This window comes from Triturus cristatus, chromosome 2_1, assembly GCF_964204655.1.
Source record: "Triturus cristatus chromosome 2_1, aTriCri1.1, whole genome shotgun sequence".
Lineage (NCBI taxonomy): Eukaryota > Metazoa > Chordata > Amphibia > Caudata > Salamandridae > Triturus > Triturus cristatus.
In genome coordinates, this window is record NC_140581.1 from 902519790 (window position 1) to 902541077 (window position 21288).

Below are 21288 nucleotides of genomic sequence, written 5' to 3' on the forward strand. Positions count from 1 at the left end.
GCATCTCTTTCTGCAAGAAAATGTGGCCATAGAATTTCTGCGAGGTTGCCCCAAAGTGGCATTTTGCTCTGTTTAACATGATGCAATCATCCTGAAGGGCACGGCAGACTTCGGTCAATGTTCAAGGCTAATTTATCATCACTTTAGATCAAGCAGTTGGGTATTCCTTGGTAAAACAGCTGAATTCTTCTTGGAATACCTTCGCTGCTGAACAAAAATCAAAACTGAGACTCTTGTACCAAAACAAACCATAGTGAGTTACAAAGGTTGTTATGTGGCACGGCCCTTCCTCCAGTTCGAGCTGGTGGTAGTCTTTCTGTATTTCTAAATAAGAGAACATGAAGGCCTCATTCCATCGGTGAATCATGATTTGCATTTATGCAACCTCTAGCTAGTGAGACCCCTGTCAGCTGTGAGTGAAACTACAGCATTTGCACATAGCTGAGGACATATTCATACCCATGACTCTTTGTGTACATTTCCAAATCCATAATTTGCACACTATGTAGGTAAGTTATCTGCACTTATTTCAAGTGAAGGGTAACATCAGTCATAGGACATCTTTTTTAGCCAGTTAGATCATTTTGGAATGAGCAGCTATTAATAGGAGCATTCACATATGTAAAATAGTCCCTTGTGCATTCCAATGGAGGCAGAAGCCCAAACCCAAAACAGCTAATTGAAAGACAGTGAAACTAAAATACTCTTGTGGGCTGATCAAAGATGTGATGGACAATGTCTCAAGCCACTGGCTGAAGTTCCTGAGCCAAAGAAGCTAGGGTGAAGAAAGGTGACCCAAAGCCCCTGAGTGTATGCGTAGAGTACAATATATTTTTCAGTACATATCAGACCTAAAAAGGACTATACAGTCTTTCCTGCTGCGCTGCCCTAAGGCAAAAGAACAGGGCAGGAGTGTGCTGTATCTATCAGATACAGTGCATTCCTGTCCTTTTCACCTGCGCCTGGCGCACAATGGGTGCCCTGTGCAGGAACACAAAGGGGTGCCCTGTGCCAACGCAGGCACCTTTGCACCATGGTGCAAGGGTGCCTGTGTTGCAGAGATGATTATTTTTCCTGCACAAAAACAATCACAAGAGGCGTTTTCCTCCTTCTATGTGAGCTGCACAATTCTCCTCGTTGTGCCTTGCTTAAGATTTTGGCGTTGACGATTTCTCGTAAATCTGGGGCAGTGTCAAAAATCCATGGATGTTGCTGGGAACGCCATCAGCAACACCCATTGCACCTCCTTTAACGCAGAAAACTGCGATAAAGGGGACAATATTTACGAGTCAGCACAAGCCACTTTTTTGGGCTTAATGCTGCCTCGTAAATATCGAAAACAAAAAGTAACGTTCCGGCAGCGTGTCTACGCCTACCTTGCATCTTAACATAGAATCTCGAAATTAATCACATAAGGGATATTAAAGTGTGAGTATCTGATTTTTTTCAGGTTACATAAAACTTGTTTTCTTCCATTAAAAATGAATAGAATTAGTAACCGTTTGCACTTTTTATCTTTTTAGGTCCGTTCTGAAACCATTGCCACCTATGCCCTCTGTGGATTTGCCAACTTTGGCTCTCTCGGGATCCAAATAGGAGGACTAAGTACGACGCATATCATTCTTGTGCATCTTAACTCTATGTATAATGAAAGTATTGTGAGCAATTTTCTATGCACTTCATGGGAGACATGTAGCCACTTTCCCAGTTACCAGCAAACATCAGCAGACACAGAAAGTGTATTTAGGGTGGTGGGGAGCGAAATGCTTGGCTATAATGGGGATTTGAAGACTTCAGATTGCATTAATGTGGTAGTGGGTTCTTGTGGATAATAAGCAGCATTTGTATTCCATATCTCCATCCCCTCTAGAAGTGAGGGTGAAAGTCTCTTGATTTATGCTCAGTCATGATCTTAAACTGAAAGCCACTCAGTAACAATTGTCATTCAGATGAAACCCACAAGAGCTTGACTAAAGGGCAGAGGGGCATATTTACAAGGGGATTGCGCCACCAGCATGTCACTTTTACCAATGTTCAGATGGCGCAATGCTCTGCTCCATATTTACAAAATTGCATTAAGCCACTTTTTGTGGCCTAACGCCCCTTTGTAAATATAGTACCCTTTCACGCAGGTGTCTGCGTAAAAGGGACATGCAATGGGTATTGCAGTGGCTGTTCCACCGCAACATCCATTGCTTTTTGACTTTGCCCCAGATTTACAAGGATGTGTAAATCTAAGGCAGTGTCAAAAACTAGCACCATGCAAAAGTAGACGTTAGATTGGTGCACCGAGGAGAAATACTTTAATTTCTCCTTGTTGTTTGCTCTTTCTAAGGGTTCTGCATTGTACAGTACACATAGAAAAGAACAAAACGCCATGAATGATTGTTTATGTGCAGGAAGGGACACATTAAATAATGACAATGTGCTACTTCTATGTGTGCTGCAAAATGCAGCACACATAGAAGTAACACATCGCCATTAGTGAATATGCACAGGAAGGGACAACTTCCTGCACATAAACAGTCATTCCCTGCCACACAGGCACCATTGCACTATGGCACAAAAGTGTCTGTGCTGGCGCTAAACAACAATTTTTTGCACCAGTACTGGAGAAAACACAGGGGTGCAGCTGTATTCTTGTAAATACATCGCATCCCTGCGTTTTGGAAATAGCACAGCACGGAGTTGCAAAACTTTCCGCAGCGCGACTCTGTGCCATTTCCATGTACACATGCCCCATAGTTTTCTAGTATATCGGGCTGGCTTCAGTCATGTCATTTGCATGCTTTGCATCATGGGAAAACTGGCAGCAAGCAGTGATTATCTGGCATAAATTAGGAGGCTAAGAATGTGATTGATTTGCAAAGGCCAGCATTCTAACTGAAAGGATTCAAGAGATGGCATATTAACGAGGATGGACCTTGCTTTTTTCTCATACCGTCATAAAACAGTCTAACTTGGTTATCAATGAAAATACCGCTTCCAGTTTCACCACCGCTTCCAAATAGATATCGGTATGAAGAAGCCTAAGTAAGCATGGAAATATTTGGTTAATGGAAACTCAACATAGCTGCAAATTATAAAAAATTCAAATGATATAACATTTCATTAATAACTTATTTTTTATATAGCACTTAATTCCATCTCTGCCATTTCTAAGCGCTGTATAAAAGATGTTGATCCTTAACCAAAAATGGTATTCAATATAGTCACCACAGAAGGATGAAAGCCTGAGTCAACCTTGTCGAGATCCGAATTCATTGCATTAGAGCACCACATTTTAACATCTTAATGGTCTCTCTATCAAAGACTATGAAACTAATGTAATTTGGATTCAAGCTGAAGATGATTTTTTGGACTGTTGTATAATGAATTCCTCAAGGCAGATAATATAAACTATCAACATTGAGCGTGTACTCAAAAATATAAATCTTTCTACATACACGAAGCCCTAAAAACATAATATTGGTGTTGGATCTGCGTTAGAACGGCTGCCGAAGAAATCTCTGAGGCCCAGTGCGCAGATTGCAAAGTATGCCAAAAGAATCGCAGTGACACAGATTTGGTGGTTCCGTTAACTCCACTACCAGGTCTGTGTCTTGTTTTCGTCTGTCAGATGCCTTCTGACAGTGGTGTGTTTTTGGATACCGAGGTGGTAGCCTCATTACTCCACATTCATTTTGAGTTTTTTAGTCGCTGTTTAGGTTGTCTTATTGATGTGTGACGCTTTGTCACAGTTGAGGTTGGATCACAAGGTCAGCGCTGTGATAGGCCGTGGGTTGCGGTCAATTTGGTTTGCAGAAGTGTCAGCAAGTTTTATCGCAGAGTCTTGTTTTCATCTGTCAACTGTCTTCTGACGGTGATGAGCTTTTGATGGCTGCCGCGGCAGTTGCCTTCTGACAGTGATGAGTTTTGGGTGCCTGCCGGGGTGGTTTGCCCTCTGGCAGTGATGAGTTTTTGGATGCTGTGTTGATGTTTCAGTTTCACATGGTTAGCACTTCGATGGGCTGCGGGTAGCGGTCAAATGGGTTTATAGAAATGTCTGCAAGTTTCCTGATCAGTGGGTTTTCTTTTTGATCCAATCCTTTGTAGAATGTCCTGTTGAGTTTGCGGAGATGGTCGTCCAACATCTCAACGCCTAGGTCTCTGTGGAGGTCTGCTGTTCTTGTGAAGATAGGAGCACCTGCTGCCACCCGTAAGGCCCTGCTCTGTAGTCTCTGTAGGTCTTTCCGAAGCTGCGGGCGGCAGCCACTCCATACTGGTGAAGCGTATGTCATAGTTGGTCGAATTATTGCGGTGATTGCTCGCACCTTGCTCTGCAAGGGCATCGACTTGGTCTTCAGGAGTGGGTATAATGCAGACAGTTTTGTTGCTGCTTTCTGGCAGGTCTTCTCTATATGGTTTCTCCAGCTGAGTCCAGAGTCACCCCCAGGTAGGAGCTGCTGTTTTCCCATTTGATCTCTTCCCCATTGAGGAGGATCTGAGGGTGTTCCCTGTTCAGCTTCCTGGTGAATAATGTTGCTGTGGTTTTGCTTGTGTTCAGGGTGATCTGCCAGTCTCTGTACCATTCAGAGAGTCTGCTGAGTGATGTCTCAAGGTTCTTAGCCACTTCCTTTTCGCTGAAGGATTCACTGCCAGGCCACGCCCCGGCTTCCTTTATTCGCCCTGCCCCTCCGTCCCTACGTCACAGTCGTGACCATCGGGATTTGAGATTACAGGGGCGATGAAGTAAACACCCCTCAGGGAATTACATTGGTGGCTAAACATAACAATTGAGACCTTATACTACCTTCAGCAATAAATGTGGTTACCGGTTGCAAAGGTAACCAGTTGGTCTTCCTCTAAAATGTCAATGAAATGTTTAACCAAATAAATGGGGTGAGAAGGGTAAGTGTCGCCTGATTAGTACCCAACATGGCCTGCATCGCTTGCCAGAGTAACTTTTCAGTATTATCAGATTAAATCGTATGAAGCCTACAAGGATGTTTCAGCAATTGACGCCGCCCCATGGCTTCAAATTCTATCTGTAGCAGATAATTGTTGTTCGCACCTTACGGTTCTTCCCCTACTGGAAAAACTTGATAGATATTTTGATAGACGTAGATGAATGTATTTCAGTATTTCTGTGATTTTTTACCACTTGTCATTTCTGGCTTTGTTGGGGGTACAGCTGAAGAACAGGCTTTACATCACCGTCCAGAGGTGCACCCATTTTCAGCATCCCAATATTTACTGTCTGGAAAATGAAAGGGACAGCGTGTATATTAAACAAATACATACAAATATAATGTCTGATGAACCTGTAATGGCATTATCCTGCTTTTTGAGGTTCATTCTCGAAAAGTCAGATCGCAGTAAGATTTGGCATACGACCTAACCTATTAGGCCAGAAGGAGGCAAGTAAAAAGGTACACTAATCCAGATATGGGTATCTACTCAACTGCGCAGTCTCACCCAAAAGCAAGCACATATTTTAAATTACGGATCTAATGGTTTGCAATTGCCACCTTCCTGCTTTGATGCATGTATTTTCCCCTTAGTGATTTTGCTGTAGATTTGTGTTGCCTTATTTAGATGTTAATGCAGCTTTCATAAATCGCTATCAGAGGCATGGCTAGACCTTCACGTGTAGCACTTTAGCAATAAAACTATTTATATATTTAATTATTCCGCAATGCTCCATTTGTTTTCAGCATCTATGGCTCCTGGGAGGAAAGGTGATATAGCCGGTGCTGCTATCCGTGCAATGATTGCTGGTACTATTGCCTGTTTTATGACTGCCTGCATAGCAGGTAATGTATACACTTGTACAATTCGTTCTTTATATTTCTTATGAATCATTACATAACACAAATAAGTTGATTAGTGTTGACTGAAATCATCCTTAAATTCCATTGTGCCCCAATCCTCTGGAGGCCCTGTATCCCTATTTGCAAGCGGTTGACAGAATTTTTAAAGTAGGAGTGTTAGCAATTTGTTTTATTTGAATGTGGGATAGTGCAAAATGTTTAAGTCTAGCTCCATGCATATGTATGCCACACATGGTGATTTTTCAGTACTATGAAGTACTATACAGTTCCCAATATGTAATCTTTTAGTGCCTGTATACTAAGGGGTTGACGACAACTGACTTCTTAACACATTATATGTTCCTCTAGTTGTTGTTCCTTTATTTATTCTTGCTAATTGATTTATTTCATTATTTATTTTGAATTTTCAAATTGTGCAGTAAACCTTAGGAAGTCTGTGTGTTACACAAAGGACATTTGAAAAATAGCAACTCTTTTCTTAGAACAAATTAAAAATAAAATAAGAAGAGGTAGCAAAAGAGAGATACCATCTAGCTAAACATATCAAGATTTCCAGAAAAGTATTTGCAAAGTTACAGGCAGCTTAGAGAAGTGTAGATCCATATGAGGGCAGCAATTGGTTGCAGGGAATACTGGAGTGCAGCAACATTTATTTAGTGAAAGTGTAACTGTTCAGCAGGATGGCAATGTTTGTACTCAATTAATTTTAGTGGCTAATCAATTAAAAACTAAATAAAACTATCACTCGCTCAACAGCTTGTCTAATACCTTGCAAGAGACAAATAGACACTTCATTTTCCTTTGAAAATATTTCCCATAGATCAATTTAATCGTAAGAAAACTGCTCTAGGGAAAACACATGTCACTACCTAATCATTTAAATGTTTGAAAATCTCCTACCACTACCTTTAACTCTCCTGGAAGTCCTGCCATTGTCGACATCAGCATCTCTTCCCTGTGTATTGCTATGAACATCCTGCTAACTGTCTGGCACTCTATAGACACCAAGTGGGACTAATTCAATGTTAATTGAGTCTCTCCAGGTATCAGCATATACACAGTTTCCTGATTCAAATATGAGAAAATATTCCTATGTGAGGCAAATCAAACGAGACTCAAGAAATTCTGAAAAAGGAACCAGGGGAAGCAGTAAAATGGTGGCATAGGAATTCGCTCCATTTTTTACATTATTGTCAATTTCACATAATTTGGCCATAGAAAAGTAGTAACATAATGTTAAGCAAATACAAGAATGTGTACCATTCCTGCCCAGTAGATAAATAGGCAGTGCATAAAAATCTTCGATGAAAATTTACCACTAAATTACTCCATTTCCATGCGTCAAATACATGCCCTGGAAGCACAGGGCATATTGCTCCTTGCAAAGCACCCCCAAATAGCCAAAAGCATCATGCAACACTTTATTAAAGCTTTCAAATAAATAGATGCATGTAGTTCCTGACTTAAACTGAAGCAATGTCAGGGCTCATGTTACTAACACCTGGTGTAAATAAACTGAAGTTTCAGACGAAATTTGACAAAGCTCTAATGTCAAATTTGCAACCCAAAGTTTGTAGGTCTGTACTCTAAATAAGACTTTCAATGATTTCATAATGGTATTGGGACATATTAATGACTTGCCATTGCCTCCGGTGCAATCCCAGACTACTGATGCAAGTGCATAGGCAAGGGGAACTTGGGGAAGGGATGTATGCTAAATGAGCTCTGCTCAGGAGATGGTAAACCTTTAGCACTTTGGAATGTCAAAAGAGAATGCGGATGACCCTCAAGGGACATGAGGCAGCAACAGACGCCGCCCTCCTCTATGGTACATCTATAGCCCTCCCAAAAGTTATTACAGCCTTAAGGTCCTGCTGTAATACTAATGTGCATCAACCAGCGGTGCACATTTTTCAACTGGGCCAAATGTGATGGGCCCCACTGGCATTGCATATCTGGTGGCGTCACTCTGAACGTCCAAGAGCTCAGATGGTATTTTTTGATTTAGAAGGACTTAGCAGCATATTAAACTGATGTAAAATTGCTTGTTACTAAAGTTTCATCTGAAAATCTACACACCTTCGCTGACAGTACATTGCAATTCGCAGTAAGTGTAAATAGCTGCCACTTCCTGGCAATTATTTGACATATATTGGCTGATTTGACTGTCTAGGAAGGTTCTAATTCTCTTTAAAGAGTACATTAGAGCCTGTGGAAATAAAGAAAAAAATATTATTGAAAATGAGTATTTTTGCATCGTTTTCTCATTTTTCTTAGATTCTTGCTCTAAAAGTTTGGTTCATGATTTTGCTTCCTAAGACTCAAAACGCTCAAAAATTATCCACTGAACTTGGCATTTGCCACTGATTTATCGAATTTAGGGGTGTCTAACACAGATCATTAAAAGCCGTAGCCAAACTAAACCATAATTTCAAAATAATCACAGACTATACAATTATTCTTGTTTAGGAATTGATGTACTTGTATCTCATATGGATCTCCTGAAAGCTTGGCATGACTTCTGCTCTTGTGGATAAACGAATGCGTACGTAAGCATGAAAAAGGAGTTTGAAAGCCCATCAAGAAAGTGTAGCTATCATAGACTCTCTTTGACTAAGTTTACAAGAAAATATAGCATTTTGTCATAAATATGTCTATGTCAAATTCTTGTCATTATTTTTCCTATTATTTTCTAATTCATCTCTAGGCATATTGAGTCCTCCTGTTGTTGAAGATGCATGCAACACCATGTTGGGAAATATTGACTTCAATATGTCCAGTTTGCCATTGAATTCTACTGAACTTGTCGGCTGCTGTTTGGATCTTTTTAACAGGTACCAGTGTTGTTCCATTCTTAAACTCACCACGCAATTTGAGAGATCCAGTAATGGAAGCACAGCACTTTCACACTGACTCCACAGCCTTTCAAAATCTGAAAGCTTTGTTGTGATAATTTAAATTCCTTTGCTTTCTATTCCTATAAGTGTTCTTTTCTTCTGTTTTCTTCAGAAATATACAACAATCCAATGTGCATCAGCCCCTACTTCACAACTCAATTCCTAACTCCTCTTAAAAGTGCATATATGTATAGTATATGCAGATGCACATAGTGTAATATGCTGTTTTTCAGGAATGGGGTTATTAATCTGGAAAGCGAGTTCCATTACCAATTCATAAACCCACTCTAATTAGGTCAAAACAGAGATCTGAGAGAAACTCAACCTGCTCAATCCCAGGTAGCTATAGCATGAGTACCACAATCCCAAGAAAAGTATGTTTTAAGAAGAACACTACCAACAATTTTAAAGTGAAGTACACAACACAATAAAATTCCCAACCCAATTTTGAAACTAGAGATCATTTTATTGAGTCCAAAGATACAGAGCATCATTACACTAAATTGATGGGCCCAGGAGATATAAACTTTAAAGTTTAAAGGATAAAAGCACCAAGATTAAGCGCTAATCTAAAGTTACTGTTCGTGGTTGAATGCGACCTAGGCACGATTTCAGACTGATCGCTATAAAGCAAAGGTTAGATACACCAAGCAGGTTATCCCAGCCAAAGTTTTTACCTTGGTACCTGGTCTCTAAAATGGAAGAGAAATTGTTCCAGTGGAGCAAGTTCAAAGGTTGAGGCCGGCAAGGGCCCATTGAAGTCCGAAATGTCATCATCAAGATCTAGCTGGAGCAGTTTGTTTTGACACCAGTAGCTCTGAGCGGGACAAACCTGTATTTAGTAGCCACCTAGGGCAATTCACAGGTAGCATAGATTTGCAGTCTCGCCCCAGTCCAAAGTTTTACGTGTGTACTTCTTTCCAGTCAAGTCTCCTACAGGATCTACTCCTCAGGGGTCAGCTGGGCCCTCTTGGATTAAGGAGTCCTACATTTTGTGTCCCTGAAGCAGGCAAACAAGCGGTCACTCACTTGACAGTTGGAGATCAATGCCAGCAGGATTCAGGAGTCCTTGCATCTTTGAGTGAGTCTTCTTTCTCCAGCAGTAGTGAGGAGTCTTCTTCACGGGGACCTTTTGTCTTCAGATGAGTCTTCCCAAGTCCAGGAATGTTCTGAGGAGGCGGTGGTTGAGGTGCCAGATTTATTCTATGCCCTAGCCAGTTACTGGAGACATTATACCACCAATTCTATTTTCTCACAGTCTCCCGTCCCTGTTTGCAGCATATTCTATTTAATTAACTGTAAAAGTACCAAGGAGTCTTTGTTTTAAGCTGTCGGAACCTAGCTGCCACCAGGCCAGCCTGGCTTCAGCACATATGCCAGTTCCCTATTTAGATGAGCTCTCTGCTTATTTAACAGGATTTTTTCCCCTACTGTGACTGGAGCCTGGTTGTCTGGGACGGTTTGGGAGGGTCCTGGAAATTAATAGGAGAAGGCCTTTCGGTCATCTCCAAGTCAAAAGAGGCTGTGTTAAAGCTGGTCTTTGTTCTGCCAACCATTTCTTTCCATTCCCAGATAGCTAATACCTGCAAAGCCATCATTAGTTAATATTCACTTTCTCTTCCTGGGCTTAAAGGAAAGCTAACAGTTAACAGACAGAATCCTTAAGGCTCAAGGTGTTTGCATTGTTTACAATGTGCCAATTGTTTTCAAGGATTGTTATTTAAAGGACTGTAATTACTATAATCAGCAAGATAACACAATACTGATTCATATTGTATATTTCACAAAGCCTAAAAATGGTTAGGGAAAATAGAAACATTTGGTTGGCATGTCAACTCCATTCATAAAAAGTTGCCTCTACTTCTCCAATCTGAAGTGTTCATTACACAGTATCAAAATGGATGCCATCTTAAAATGGAGTCTATCACCTGAAACACATCGATCCCACATTATTTGTGGTTCAAAAACAAAAAAACAATCCTTTGAGAACTTAATTATTGCGTGTATGTGCAGAATTACACATTACATTTGTCAATATCATTCTATCATCTTGGGCTAAGATAACATCTTTATCTTAAAATGTTCCTTATAACCCATATGTTAAATGATTAGTACATGCATTAGTATATACAACTAACACACATAGAAAAAATACTTCTAAGAAGTCACTAGCAGGCAATGCGTTGGTATTGCTCAGCCATCTTAGAATGGAGTATATATGACGGAACCCAATGACACAAAAGAATATCACACCTTGAAACTTAACGTTATGCTATATTTACCCAAAAAAAGAGACAGAGATCACCAAATCAATTAAAATATGAACAAAGTGACCAGAAAACTGTCATGAATAATATATAAAACTAAAAATAGAAGATGATACATTGTCAATCAGGCCCATGTGGGCTACTCTGGATTTCACAAAAATGTCAATACATGACAATATATCACTATAAGGCACAAGTGGGCAAATCAAAACAAAGTCTGATTGATTGTCATTCTTATGTTGTTTTCATAATGTTATGCCTGCAAGGAAGAAATGACCAGATAAGACTTCTTGGAGAGTAATCGAAGGCTGTAATATCTCATAATATCGCATGTATTACCAATTCCACCTAAACGCACAATGTTGAGGCCTCATGAAAACTTAGGGGCATATTTACAAATAATTGGTGTAGGGCGATGCTGCAAGTTTTTTTGCTGTGCTACCCTACGCCAATTCGAAAGGGCAGGAATGCACTTTATTTACAAGATATGTTGCATTACTGTTCTTTCTGCCTGCACCAGTGCTCAATTTGCAGCCGAGCGCCAACGCAGGCATTCTTGCAGCATGATGCAGGGGTGTCTGTGTTGTTGGCAGGATTGTTTTTGTGCAGTAAGGGACACCTTCATGCACAGGTATGAGAGGTATTTTCCTCATTCTATGTGTGCTGCAGAATGCAGCACACATGGAAAGAGGAAAAAATGAGGAGAAATTTAAACATTTCTTCTCATTACACCTGCTCTAGGGAGGCACAAGGTTTTGGCGCTGCTTGTACTAGTGAAGAGCAGATTGAAATCATTATGAATCAAGTTGCATACCAATTCTACAACCATAATGTGCGACTCTCTCCAAATAATAAAGAGCTCATCTACAAGGTGTAGTGGTATGAAAACATGACTGATGTATTTTTCATGGCAGAAAACCCGACCACTTACTCCTCTCCAGCCATGAACAAATTGGCATAGTTCAGAGTGAAGCAGGTGCACAATGCTTTATCTTGACTCTGTCTTTAAATCCTGCTATTGAAAAGAAAGATGTAATTATGACAAAACTCGTTATTATTTAAAAAATGATCTGCTCTCTGGGCTCTCACTCTCCACCTCTCTCTTAGGAACATGTTGAATGTAGTAAACACAAAATGTAACCAAGTGTGGTAACAGGCACATGTATTATACACACTCAACATGCATTCTCTACATGTATAAGTAATGTACAGACATAGAACATCCATTGGTGAAAGGCACAGTTGTAGGGAATGGACAGGTCAATTTAAAAACATACGAGAGGCTGTTAGGCCACCACCTATAGCAGGTAACAAGAAAATAGGCCTGTCCTTCTTTTAGAATCATATTACTGCCATCACAGTCATTCCACTTCAGGTCAAAGAGCTGACAGTAGCCTTGCTCATCATAAGCCTGGCTATGGGTCTCAATCCTAGTTACAAAAAGCGCCTCCAGCACACAGACATGATAACCATTTGAGGAGAGACAAGAATCAAAAAGCTACGGCTGGCAACCATGATTTCAAGGCACAGGCACATTTTCCAGAGCCATGTTCTTGACCTTTCTCTATACTCACACATCCAATGGGAAATCATTCAGTTCATATGTGGAGACACTTCTTTCTCACCTGTTGGTGGAAATTCATCGCTAGGAACCTACATAGGCTCCAGTTCCCTCCCCTGTGTACATTAGGGGTCACTTAAGGGTTGCTTGGAACTTGCCACAACTAATGTGAGCACCTCGGGTACTCATCTCTGGAGAATCCTACTTCTCAGTAACAAGATATCAGTGAAGGGACAGACACATAGCCTAATTCCCCACCTTCACATCTGGCAATTGGGCGACAGATGGGTCCTGCAGGTTAAGTGATCTCAGAACCTCTCTGCCCTCAAGTGTGGGGGACGCCTAACAGGCAGGGTCACAGTACCTTGAAAACACCTTTGCAAACCACTTTTTGGACCTAGATTGTCAGACGTTTGTCCAAAACTGCCATCACATAAGAGGTATTTTGACAGCACAGTCATGGACCAGCTGCACCAGGAACTTCCACTTCGACACTGTAAATTGCAGTTCATCATGGCATCAGTACTTTCAGAAGTGGGATCACTATATCATACATGCCCAGTCTCTGGAAGGCCACTGGGTTTGAAACATTCATCTGAAAACAGGATAAGTTATACGCTTGCCATGGTGGTGTTTGAAGGGCTAACACATTCTCAGGGGAGAATATTTAGCATCCTCTGAGCGGCACCCTCTCAGACAGGACATGGCCTAGTGCACCCTTCCTGCAGCAGGGAAGCTCAATGGGCTCACCACCCTGCTCATCTGAATGCTATGCTGAAGACTATCAAATCCTAGTCTGAGGATGTGCTTCTGACCCCTTCCTTCATGGAATCTTACTGAAGTTGTGCAGGTTTCCAGGCAACCTGGGCGTGGAGGTCGTCCCCCTTAAGCTTCTAACAACCTCCTATAACTCACACATCTGACACCTGAGGAGATGTACCTAGTGAAAGTTTTCTCCTCCCAGGTTGTCCACTTTTATTCTCTTTCACATGTCTGGGTTGTCTGCACACTTGCCACCTCCTCCTCGGTCTCTGATCCATGGATTCTTTCCTATGCAGGGACACTTCCCTGAACAGCCATGGTCCTGTGGGACTCAACTCCATTGAATGAAATTTAGGGTTAAGGGGCTGCTCATTTTCTTATCTCCATCACTCTCAGCCTGGGAGGTGTTGCATTCAACCTATCTGCAAGTCATTCTGAGGGGCTGTCTTGTACACAGTAGAACACAAACAATGATATGTCACCCTAGCGGATTCCTGAAATGTTAGGGTCATGACTTCCACACAGTGCTGGGCCAACTGTCCAACAACATTACTTAGTGTCCACTCTGTCACTTTCAGATCACATGTACCATTGCATGTCTTAGCATTTTCACAATGCCTCTGGCTACTGCCAAATGTTGTGCTAAATCAAGACCCCTCCTCCAGAATCTGGAATATGTACTAAGAAGTGTCCTTAACCCCTTGTGTGCCCATGACGAGCTGGACTCGTCATGGGCCGCGGTTGCGCTGTGCCCATGACGAGTCCAGCTCGTCATAAACCCCGCCCGCTAATGTAACGGCCGGCACAGGGCGGGGAAAGGGCGTGGCACACAAGGGGTTAAACTTTGTTGTCAGAATGTACTTTCTGCTGATATAGTGTCATTAGGCATGTGGATCAAACTAAAATAAAAACATAGTCCATTTAACCTGACTGGCCCCTTGAGCACCAAACTCAAAACTGCTTCTTTACCTGGTGTTTCAGGAATGTTAACTCTGTGGCCCTAAAGCACAGGCAGATATCCCCACAAGTAACATAACTCATTGCTGGCACGTCACATATGTGAGAAGAGCATGGTCTGTGAACTCCATTCACCATGTTACCGTGCATGCAGACAAGAAAGAACGGTTGACTGATCTTTTAGGATTTCCACTTCCAGTTCTGCAGTTCTTTGTTCTTAAAGCAGTTTGATGGTCAGTTGTTCCTCATCCTCCTCTTCCTCTTCCCTTTCCTTGTCAAAGTCAGGAATACATTTCCATCACAAATATTTCAAAATCAAAAATCTCAAACTCATAAATAATCAAAAATGGTAACACAGAACATATGGCAAGTACCTAGTCTCTACTGCAAATACATTATGATAGGTGCTAACAAACACAAGTACAAATAATCACAGCTAAAAACACATTTTAGGGTTTAGCACTAGAAGGCTGCAAAGGCAAACATTCACAGTCTTGATCTGGGCTGCAACTGAGTTATCACTGCCCACAAGGGTACTCCTCAGATATACACGGGTTTCGCTACGAGTGCCTTTGCACATCTGTGGCAGCAGAACTAGAGTGTCAAGGTAATCCCCGGAGAAGATGCAAGTGGTGTATGAAGAACAAAATTACCATACATTTGTTTAGCAATAGAACCAATGATGTACAAAACAATGATAAAATGTTAAATTATTTAAAGAAATCAAATGTAATCTTGTGGGAAATAACGATGGGCATGGGGTAAAATCACCTTTGTGCACAACAGAATTCAAGAATACTCAACACAATTTAGAGTATGGTGGATAGGGCATCTGCCATAAATTGCTTCATTTATTGTCAGGGGAAGCTTTGGGAATCCATCGGTGAAACCTCAGCTGGCTCTGCCTTGGGAAACCCATCTGCCACACGGCTGCTGGTTTTTCAGCATCAGAAGGCCATTGCTATTTAGGGCATATCTTCTGACCATGATTTTACTTGTACTGGACCACCCTGTAGGGAGTGTCAGGCCCGGGCAGGATAAAAATGCAAACTGTCCCCTTTGCACAGAGAAACACTGCTTGCACTTTAGGGACATTTATATTTTGTTTTACATGAACAAACCCTGCACTAAAGGTATGCTTATGAAAATCAAAAAATGCTGAGTGGGCCACCATGATTTGGCACTCTACCCAGCATTACATTTTCACCAAAAGTGCTTCCACTGGGTGAAAATTCCCCATTGTTGCAGGGATTCTGCTGATACACAGAACTATGCGAAGAACCCCAGGACCTCAGTGAATTGTGGTGTACCAGAAACTCACCTCAGAACCCAGAACCCAGTATCCGGCTAGCATAAGTGTCCCATTAGTTATCCGAGATTTAGCTCGGCGGTCCCAATGTGTAGACAACCCAGAACAAGCGACTCAGTACATACTCAGGAATGGTGGGAATCGGAAATACCTGTTTGTATATTATTCTCACATCAGTCCACAACAATAATCAACAGAGACACGTTGTAAATAAAAGGGGTTTATTTTTATAGACCACGTGTCCTAAGATGCAGTACTTTGGCTAATACAAGCAGACAAATGATTAATATCAAAACCAGCAACATAGTTACAATACCATAGAATATAAAAGGGGTGATCATATTATAATGACAGTGGATACTACCACCTTCCCTTTACTAAGAAGCTAATATTATTATTATGCTAATAGAAGGTCTCTTAGGCTTGAATAGGGGACCCCATACCTCAAAGATCAGCTTAGTGAAATCACATCACAGGAGCATCAGGAGACTTCTCGCAGGAAGGCTCGTCTTCGGTCTGAATAATAAACATGATGTCTGTGATACTAAAAGCACTAATTTTCAGGCATTTGCAGCTGCGCGTGTGTTATGGCTAAATAGTGGGCCGATCAACCTAGAGCGAAAAACATGCATTGTGTAATAACCCAGACTGTTTGTCACACCATGTACAGACCAAGGTCGCTGCGCAGAGCTTGGGATAGTAACAACAGATCGCGCTTGTGTGAAGCAAGTCTCGAGTCAACAGTTTGTTTTAAGAAATAACATGTAAACGCAGTGCCGTGTGCAAAAGCAAAAAGATGGCTTTCTAACATCTAACGTGGTTATGCTAACTTAACAATGCCTGTACGTATTCAGAGAGAACTCACTACACGCCCCCTTGATCGAAGCACTATTTAGTAGGCAAGAAAAGAGAGAACGCAGAGTTCAGTTTCGTCAGAGCAGAACAAGGCGTAACCAATTCAAAGGTTCAGAATGAGGTAAAGTCTGAAACGAAAAAAATTGAAAAGCAACAGGGGAAACTGTGGTGTCCGGAAAAAAAAATATAATCAATAAAAAAAAAAACTCAAAACAACCATCATGGAGAAAGCAAAAAAAGTAAATGTCGCGGCAGGGTGCTGGCCAGGAGCGACAGGCGCCAAGGACGATAGTTCAGTCAATCCATGAATGTATAGGCAGCATATGTGGCAACCGCTTCCAACAAAAAATCATTTGCAGGGCCAGCGAAAATCTCAGCCATCCAATCCATCAACGAGAAGGAACACACGTGTTCTTCAATCAGCGGAGCTTCCAGCACGATCAGAGGGCACCCGGAATGTTCCTCCAAATAGCTCATAGCCAAGAAGTTGTAGGCAGCTGTAGAGATGTCCCAATTACCCAGGATCCCATGTGCTGCTCCACAAGCCATTATCCGGACACCAGAACAGGTCAACTCGTGAGACACTAAGGGCCTCATTAGTCGATCGAAATCCGGCACCGGAGACACCAGGCTGGTCAAGCACAAATCCAAAGGCCATTCAAAGGGGCAATCCAGGCAGTGTAGCACAGGCTGTACGCAGGTGAAGTAGCAATACCGGAAGGACAATCCATACGCCAGGCTTAAAGTCGCCAACGGCAGAGTTCCATAAAAGTCAAGCATCCTATCCCGAAGAAGCTGCAGGCGGGACAGGTGCACGAGTGGCACAGATGGAGCAGCCATTTCGTAGTATGAAAAGGAAAAGCAGCACACCTGCCACTAGCGCCAGAAGTAGCGGAACACCTCCAAAGATGCTCGAGAAAAGGGAATGAAAAAAGCCCGGAACCACACCAAAAATAGTTTGGAAAGAGGTCACGAGACCCGAGCCCACAAGTTTAAAAAAATGAGCCAGGCCGGTCGTGGACGAGGCATTGAAAATAGTTTTGATCAAAGAGCCGAAATGTAGGGGGAGGTCAGTATTCAGAAGCGCCTGTACCTCTGTGCGCGTATTAGCAACGTGAAGGTCGAATGTTTCACGAGAGGAAGTCAAAGATACCTCTTTTTGGGACAATAAGGCTCTTATTCTGCTCAACTGGTTGAACTCCGCTTTCAAGGTTGGAATCGAAGGCCAGATAGAAACATCCAGCCGCCCATGCGGGGGTGGAAAGAGAACATTATTGCAGCAGACAACTTTCTGCGAGACAGTTACTATGTATGGGATTCCCACTAACATCCCACAGCAAGCTTCAGTATTCAAAATTAAATAACTACCGTTAGCAAGCAGCTTGAAAGAAGGGGTAATCATAGGCACTGGGATACCTCGCAGAACGCAGGCCAAATTCGGGGCTTGTACATTGCACGCGCCGTGTAATTGAATGTGCCTACAAACCAAGGAATGGTCTGGTGACGTGGTGCATTCCTCGCCTTTCAAATAAACCTCAGTTCCGTCCCTAGTACATCTATACGTAAAGGGGAGGGACCAAACCTCGTGTATGAAAGCGGTGCCTAGCGGTTCATATCTACCTAAAGCATAATGTTTCATACAAGACGTAAACTTAAAAAGCGCAAAAGGGAGAGTTATCAATCCGTGTGCTAGCCACGTAGCCGAATTGATCTCCGCTACTGAGAAGGGCAATGGCTCTAATTTTTCAATATGTAACAATGAATATGTAGCATCCTTCATGGACATAAAGCGCTGCTTGTCAGTAAGGTTAAAGGGAAGGAATAACGATGTAGTGTTCAAATAGTCCCAAGGGACCCTCCCTGCCTTTAACGTCTGCAATGTCCACGCAAACTGCATAACAGAACGCAACTGGTTTTGACCATGATATAACACAGACATATCATCATGCACAATATCAACAACTGACGAAACAATATTATCTAATGTATAAATCCTAGAAGAGAGAGTGCTAATGCTATTATCTATAACGGCTAAAACCTTCTCCATGTTTGCTTGGTCAATAGCTCTCAATCTGGAAGCCGCCTCAATCTGTGACAACTTCCAGACTTCGTTGTAAATAGCATACGCCCACCTTTTGGTTCTGCCGCCCACAGGACCCTTAACAAAATCATTCAAATCTATTCTGTCATCTAATTGTGATAAGTGATCCTTGACAGACGCCAAAGTGGAATGTCGCAGCCAAGATTGACATAACTTGCCCACAGAGTATGTAGTGACAGTATGTGACGACTCAAACCGAGGGTCTACACGTTCTTGAGTATACCCCGGTTTCAGTCCCAGAAAACGTCGTTGACAGATATCTGAACTGCTTTGCCAAATTAACCAACCCTCACTATTAACTTTCGAAATATTGAAAGATGTATTTGAAACTAAGGATTGCAAAGCAGCGCGGGACAGATCTGTGTGGTTATCCCAATTGGGATAAGCGCCCAGATCCGGCACAGAAGGTGATTTTAATTGTTTAGAAGTAGCCAATCCAAAACAGGTGGTTTGGAAGATGGATGAATTTAAAAATAAAATATGATTTGGTATAAGACAGGCACGATGTAAAGCCTCTGTACCCTGCACCTGCCACGGCTTGGAACCCCAAACCGACTTTAGATCAATAGTAGCCTTCCATACATCATAACCTTTGATTGACAACTCGTCCATGAAGGACTTAGAATAAAGTAGCTTCGTATGTGTCAGTCTAACTTTTGCGGCAGACTCAGGCAGCACCTTAAAATAAAACGCTGCCGGGTTGGAAACACTGAAATCGGTAAAATATGAATACTTGTTAACCAGTGTTTGTGAACTTCCGAATTCGGGAGTAGGACAGTGTTCCCATTGGGTAAAATTTACAAAATTTCTAAACGTATTTGCTTTATGCAGGAAATGATTGCCATAATGTTGAAAACAATACTGTTCCGCATAATTAGCCGCATTTTCGTATAAATCTTCAGCATCAAAAGCGGCATAATATTTCAAATCAGAAAACAATGATTCAATGGCGTGTACATCCCAATCATCAGAACGTATGTTCTGCCTAACCACATCACCCATAGAAACACGAAATACATTAGGTACATTAATGACCTCTGTAGGCCCATGAATTTGGAATTTAACAGCATCCCATGCGATTCCATCCAAGACGGGCCAGGCAGTAATATTCACAAAAGTCTGGTCCCTCTTCATGATGTGGGACGAGGAGTGGGGGGCCAAAGTTCCATTGATAAGTCTAATTGTCGATCTCTCACTCAGATAGTGGCCATCCACAAGACGGAAAAAAACTATTACAAATCCAATGGACATAAACAAAAAAACAATGAAAAGCAACAGCCAAACGTATGTCCAAGGGGCAATCAAAAAATGTCTCTTAAACCAGCTGAAAAAAACTGCAATGTTCGATGGGGGGCTTGAGGGCAATGAGTTAGTGTCAAAGGAGAAACGGGACTGTCCAAGCGCCGTAGATTGTAAAACAGGTGAGGGACCACGTGTAGGATAAGCATACTCAGTCTCTTCGGGCAAACCACCAGCCGATGGTATCAACAAGGGATCAGTAACCGATTGCATCTCGATGGCAACATCAGGCAAGGTGTTAGAAGCAAGAGTCAACATTGAATTTCTTTGCAGCGTCTGGCATGAAACTGCTGGAGTCACACTAAGAAGTATCGGCCACTCGCTGAAGTTTGACATTGTCAATAGAGATGTACCTGTTTTCTTTGCGACCAGGAAGTGGAGGTAAAACGACTGTTCTTGTACCCTGCACTCCAAGCACCGGAACTGGTGCACGATAAGAGGGGCCGAACTCCTTCTTGTTCTCCACCTTCTCACGGACCAGATCACCAACTCGGGGTAGCCAGCCGACTACCGGAATCTGAACTTCAGCTTCAGATGTGGAGGGCATGTGTTCCTTCGATAGAGTGTCTCTGGCTTCTTGCAGAGTCTGTAAAACAGCACAGTGATCATCTACGTCAAAGGGTGCGGTTGACGCCGCCATGTCTAGACCGTCAAGGTCTGGTACAAACATTCTGATTCCGAAGAGCATCATGTACGGGGTCCGCCCACCCAGAGACCTTCTAGGGAGATTATTAAGTGCACGTTGGACGTTATACAAATGGGCTAGCCAGTTTCGGCCTGTGCCTAAAACACGGGCTGTCAATGATTGCTTTAAGTCACGGTTCATTCGCTCCACCACACTATTACCCTCAGGTCGGTAGGGGGACGAAAATTTGACTAGGACCCCCAAATTTCTCATAGCCTCCTTGTAAGCCTTAGAGGCAAACGCAGGGCCCTGATCAGAATGGAAGGTACCACACGCAAAAGTTCCCACAAAGACACGCAAATCTCTGATGACAGTCCGCGAGTCAGCACTCCTTTGTGGCCATACCCACAGAAAACGTGTGCACGAATCCACTGCAACCAAGATGTACTTGTACGCAGTATCAGAAGAAAAAGGACCGCAGTGATCCAAATAAACACAACCAAATGGTTTATTGGATATGTACAACTGTGTTTGTGATGGGCGCGCAACAGTAGAAGGTTTAATCTGTTGGCAAATGTCACAATCGAGAACATAAGCGCGCGCTTGTTTATATAAACCGAACCACCAGTAACGTTGTTGTAGCAGAGATATAGTGGCCGACACTCCGGCGTGGGCTGACGCCAACCCCTCATGAGCAGCCAGAATCAGTGCGGGTCTGCAGTCCGCGTTGGGAATAATTCTGTCACCAACGTCGTTAATCCTCACTAATGGGACATTATCAGGACTTAAATGGTAAATGTAACGAGAAGGAAAACCCTTCGGGTAATCTCCTCCCTTTTCTG

General features: G+C 42.3%; 1 protein-coding gene across 1 annotated transcript in view; it reads left to right on the forward strand.

Moving 5' to 3' along the window:
• Nucleotides 1-21288, forward strand: part of SLC28A3 (solute carrier family 28 member 3) — a 312588-nt gene that overhangs the window by 281558 nt on the left and 9742 nt on the right. Inside the window, exons 15-17 of the mRNA XM_085633118.1 lie at nucleotides 1524-1605; nucleotides 5697-5795; nucleotides 8521-8647. Of these exons, the coding sequence (XP_085489244.1) occupies nucleotides 1524-1605; nucleotides 5697-5795; nucleotides 8521-8647 (308 nt within the window). The remainder of the gene's footprint in view (nucleotides 1-1523; nucleotides 1606-5696; nucleotides 5796-8520; nucleotides 8648-21288) is intronic.